At 56.1% G+C, this 5,218-nt stretch overlaps 1 protein-coding gene across 1 annotated transcript in view; it reads left to right on the forward strand.

Moving 5' to 3' along the window:
- CHD5 (chromodomain helicase DNA binding protein 5) overlaps positions 1-5,218 on the forward strand; it is an 82,671-nt gene that overhangs the window by 20,031 nt on the left and 57,422 nt on the right. Inside the window, exons 3-4 of the mRNA XM_026448155.2 lie at positions 495-674; positions 4,603-4,721. Coding sequence (XP_026303940.1) covers positions 495-674; positions 4,603-4,721 — 299 coding nt within the window. The remainder of the gene's footprint in view (positions 1-494; positions 675-4,602; positions 4,722-5,218) is intronic.

The following is a 5,218-nucleotide window of genomic DNA, read 5'->3' on the forward strand; positions in this document are numbered from 1 at the left end:
TGCTGAGGTCCTTCCCTGGCTGGGGCCCTTCCCTGGCTGGGGCTCTTCCTGTGCACTTCACTTTTTGACTGTGGACCACATCCTCCAACGCCGGCTCCTGAGTCCATGCCCCGTCATGTAAAACTGGTTCAGCCTCCAAAGTCCATAGAAGCCCGATGATGACTGAAGCAGAACCTGAGTTCACCCGCAGGGCTGCCGGAGTGGGCCAAGCCGAGCTTGCCGATGGAGAAGCCTGCTCTCACCAGAGCCTCACCTTGCCTCATCTGCAGGCTCCACTGCTTCCTGTGGCGTAGACCCTGGGGACAAGACTTGGCTTAGGCTGGCTTGGGGTTGCCCCTTTGGCTGGGCTTTGGGGCTGAGCCGTGAGCAGTGGTCACTTACGATGACCGATCCCCAGCGTGGGCCAGGAGGTAGCTTTCAGGGCCATCCTGCCACCCAGGACTCTGGATGTTTGTGAGGCCTCTGTTGCCCTCACTGTCCCCCTTCTTTTCCAGGGAAGCAATGATGAGCTATCAGAGAATGAAGAGGATCTGGAAGAGAAGTCAGAGAGTGAGGGTAGTGACTACTCCCCAAATAAAAAGAAGAAGAAGAAACTCAAGGACAAGAAGGAGAAAAAAGCCAAGCGAAAAAAGAAGGATGAGGATGAGGATGATAATGATGACGGATGTTTAAAGGTGACTATGGAGGCCTGGCTGGGGGGACAGAGCGACATCCTCCTTGGAGGGCAGAGCCTCTTGCCTATATGGTTTTTTTGTTTTCTTTTGTGAGATGGAGTCTCGCTCTGTTGCCAGGCTGGAGTGCAGTGGCGCGACCTCTGCTTACTGCAACCTCTGCCTCCCAGATTCAAGTGATTCTCCTGCCTCAGCCTCCTGAGTAGCTGGGACTACAGGTGCATGCCACCACGCCTGGCTAATTTTTGTATGTTTAGTAGAGATGGGATTTCACCATATTGACCAGGATGGTCTCCATCTCTTGACCTCGTGATCCACCTGCCTCAGCCTCCCAAAGTGCTGGAATTACAGGCATGAGCCACAGTGCCCAGCCTGTTTTTTGGTTTTTTTTTTTAGATGGAGTTTTGCTCTGTTGCCCAGACTGGAGTGCAGTGGCTCCTGCCTTAGCCTTCCAAGTAGCTGGTACTACAGGCACGCATCACCACGCCCAGCTAACTTTTGTATTTTTAATAGAGATGGGGTTTAGCCATGTTGGCCAGGCTGGTCTTGAACTCCTGGCCTCGGGTGATCTGTCTGCTTCAACCTCCCAAAGTGTTGGGATTACAGACGTGAGCCACTGCGCCCAGCCTGTTCTCTGCCTTCTGACCTGAGAGCCTGAGTCCGAAGGGCCAGAGTGTCCTTTCCCACCTGACCTGAAGATGGAGCCATGAGCGTGTGTGCTCTCGTGTGTGCGTGTGTGCATGTGAGCGTGTGTGCGTGTGTGCTCTCGTGTGAGCGTGTGTGCGTGTGTGCGTGTGTGCACGCACAGTAAGGATGGATGAAATTTAGGGCTCAGTGGCGGAGATCGTGCAGCATCTTGCTGATGTACTGGCTGCTCTGCCAACAGCTTGCCCGCACGAGTGAGCAGCTATTTCTGGGGAGAGTGATAGATAGTGTGAGCTCCAGTTTAGTGTCAGGAACCTCTTGCTTGGAGCGATTTGGGAAAATAAAACAACAAATGGATTCTTTGCCACAAGAAGTGTTGGACAGCTTGGTTTATGGTAGGAAGGGAACTTGTGTCCTGAAATCCTGCCCAGGCAGGCAATCTCAGAGTCTCCTAGTGCACGCGGGGCACAGCAGTTACAGAGATGGGCCAGCTCTCCCCTGGGCCTAGCGTCCCCAGGAACATGGGACATGATGTGAAGGAAGCCAGGCCTTTATGGTCATGCTGAGGTGCTCTGAAGTCTCAGAGGCTGCACCCTGGGGCTCCTTGGGGAGGCGGAGAGGCCAGGGGTGAGGCTGGTGGACAGGCAGCGGGCGAGTGACAGTGCCAGCCAGGAACAGTGTGCGCCCTTTGTTCTTTTATGAGACGCCGAGGCTCAGTTTGGGCTGGCCGCGGATTTAAAGATAAACGCTCTGTAAATATTAGTACAGTTGCTGTTGGGTGAGGCGGAAATCATGAATGTGAATAACTGAAGTTGGGAGGTGCCGGAGGAGGAGCGATTCTTCCTGGCGGTGTCCTGACACCCGGGGTGATTTCGGGAGTCAGTGGAGTGTTGTGAGTCACCGGAGACAGATCACTGCTGCAGGGTTGGCAGTTCTGAAAGCTTCACTTAAGAGAGTGATTCAGGGTCACCCCGTAACAGTATCATCCCCTTGCACACCTGCTGCTCTGCTGTCCTGGGTGGGGTCCAGGGGGTCCATGTGCCATCAGGAACAGCTATGTGTGTCCATGGGGGCAGGTCAGCCACAGAGGGGGCCTCGTCTGGGGACTTCTCTGAGCTGTCACAGAACAGGAGGCAAGAATGGGCTCTGGAGGCCTCTCGCAGCCTGGACAGGCAAACTGGTTCTCAGTGTTGGGAGATGCTCAGGGCAGCCTTCTTTTGCAAGAGCAGAAGCCCAGCTCTGGGGCCTAGGTAGTAGAGGGATGTGTGGAATCAGGGCCCTGAGAACTGAGAGGCAAGGGGCATCGGGGTTGCAGGACCCAGTGGTGTTATCAGAGGCTGTTTCTTTGCATCATTCACCTGCCTCTGCTGTGTCAGTGTTGGGCTTAGGCCAGACACCCTTGTGGCTGAGCACTCTTGTGGCTGAGAACGAGGGCAGCAGCACCTCGGGGCTTCTTGGTCCCCTCCAGCAGGAGGGAGAGCAGGCCTCCCCTGTCCAGGTGTACAAGCAGGAGACCAGCATTCCCCTGATTGGACTGGCTTAAGACATGACTGGCCTGACCAGACTTTGGCCTAGGAGTGGTGTGTACTGATTGGCTTAATGTATCAGGTTGGGTAGGGGCAGCTCAGGGCTGCCTGGAAGAAGTGGGATGTTGGGGAAGGAGGAAGGCAGGTGGGTTGGGTGCTAACAATTACTAACACATTTTGACACACCCTGTTCCAAGCACCTGCACTAACTCATTCTGTTCTGCGAGGCAGTGTACCATTCTCTTCATTTTACAGATGGGGAAACTGAGGCAGGAAAGTTAAGTAACTTGTCCACCTCTTACCACTGGTATGTGGTAGAGCCAGGATCAGAACCAGCCCATGCCCACAGCCAGCACCTCTGTTTCTGAGTCCTGCCAGCCTGGGCTGCCTGTTCATCTGGTCACCTGACCCCTGGGCTAGCTCTCTTGAGAACACACTGTGCCCCTGGGATGTCCCCCCAACCCAGGCCTCAGCAGTAGTTGGATCCTCTCAGGGCTCTGTCCCCAGCTGGCCCCTTGTCCCATGCCCCTGCCCCAGCAGAGTGTACTTTCCTTTCACTGGAAACTGGCAGTGTCCTGTCCTTCACAGGGGCTGACGTGGCTATACCTGGCACCCTGGGGAGGCCTCATGTCTTTTTTTTTTTTTGAGACAGAATCTCGCTCTGCCACCCAGGCTGGAGTGCAGTGGCGCCATCTCAGCTGACTGCAACCTCCACCTCCTGAGTTCAAGTGATTCTCCTGCCTCAGGCTCCTGAATAGCTGGGATTACACCAACACACCCAGTTAATTTTTGTATTTTAGTAGAGATGGGGTTTCAGCATGTTGGCCAGGCTGATTTTGAACTCCTGACCTCAAATGATCTGTGTGCTTTGGCCTCCCAAAGTGTTGAGATTACAGGTGTGAGGCTTCATGTCTGTCTTTCTTTTTTTTTTTTTTTTTTGAGACGGAGTCTGGCTCTGTCGCCCAGGCTGGAGTGCAGTGGCCAGATCTCAGCTCACTGCAAGCTCCGCCTCCCAGGTTCACGCCATTCTCCTGCCTCAGCCTCCCGAGTAGCTGGGACTACAGGCGCCCGCCACCTCGCCCGGCTAGTTTTTTGTATTTTTTTTTTTTAGTAGAGACGGGGTTTCACCATGTTAGCCAGGATGGTCTCGATCTCCTGACCTCGTGATGCGCCCGTCTCGGCCTCCCAAAGTGCTGGGATTACAGGCTTGAGCCACTGCGCCTGGCCAGCTTCATGTCTTTCTAAGGTGACTTAGGAAGCCCTGTAGCCCTGCATCCTTATCAGGGATGCCCTCCCGTCTTGAGGGCACCGTGCTGTCCTGCTGCCCAAATCCCCAGAATGCAGTCCCCGCAGAGGGCGAGTCCTGTTGTCATGCCCTGGTGTCCCGAGGCCGGTTGGGCAGCCCTATCTCAGGATAGGGGCCTGGTCTCAGGCGTCCAGTCTCCTTTCCCACACCTGGCTGATTTCCCTTTCTGGAGGTTCTGGGCACACACATGGCCTCTCCCCAAACCCTGACATCGAACACTTTGCCTGCACTCCCATGGGCCGGCATCTGAGACACAGCACAGATTGGGAGCTGCGGGGCTGCGGGGCTGCGGGGCTGCGGAGCTTGAGTGTTTCCCAGGGTGGGTGAGAATGGTCCAGTTACATTGCAGACAGGACCCCTCCTCTCTCCCCTGTGCCGAAGCCTCCTAGGCAGGGATAGGGGTACAGGTTAGAAGGCCCCTCAACAACTCTGCTTCTGGCCTGGGTCTCTGCAGGAGCCCAAGTCCTCGGGGCAGCTCATGGCTGAGTGGGGCCTGGACGACGTGGACTACCTGTTCTCGGAGGAGGACTACCACACACTGACCAACTACAAGGCCTTCAGCCAGTTCCTCAGGTGGGCCAGGCACCGGGGCTGTTCTCAAGGCCAGAGCATCCTCTGGTGGTACGAAGTCGGGAGGGAGGTAGAGGAATGAAGCCCAGGTGTCTGTGGTAGGGGTGGGCTCTGTCAGGCCGACTCAGCAACCTGGGGGAGCTGGAGGGAGGGGGCAGGACCCCTTCACGTTAACAGACCTCCAGGCCTTCCCTTGTGGGCCCTGCCCCTGGGCCCTCGAGTCTCTTCCCATTGGGGAAGGTGGTTCCAGTCTTTCCTGGGGGGGTCTTTCACCACCATGGCCTCTCAGCTCTGGTAGAGGTGGGACAGAGACCCTGAGGCCAACTGTAGCCCCTCTGTGGCCCCCCAAGTCTTGCAGGGCCTGAAAACCTGATGAGAAAATCACCAACTGTGTGGACAGGAAGCGGGGGTGTTTTGGGGGTGGGCTGCGGGTGTGGACAGGAAGCTGGGTTGTTTTGGGGATGGGCTACGGGTGTGGACAGGAAGCGGGGGTGTTTTGG

The sequence above is a fragment of the Piliocolobus tephrosceles genome, chromosome 1, assembly GCF_002776525.5.
Source record: "Piliocolobus tephrosceles isolate RC106 chromosome 1, ASM277652v3, whole genome shotgun sequence".
NCBI lineage: Eukaryota > Metazoa > Chordata > Mammalia > Primates > Cercopithecidae > Piliocolobus > Piliocolobus tephrosceles.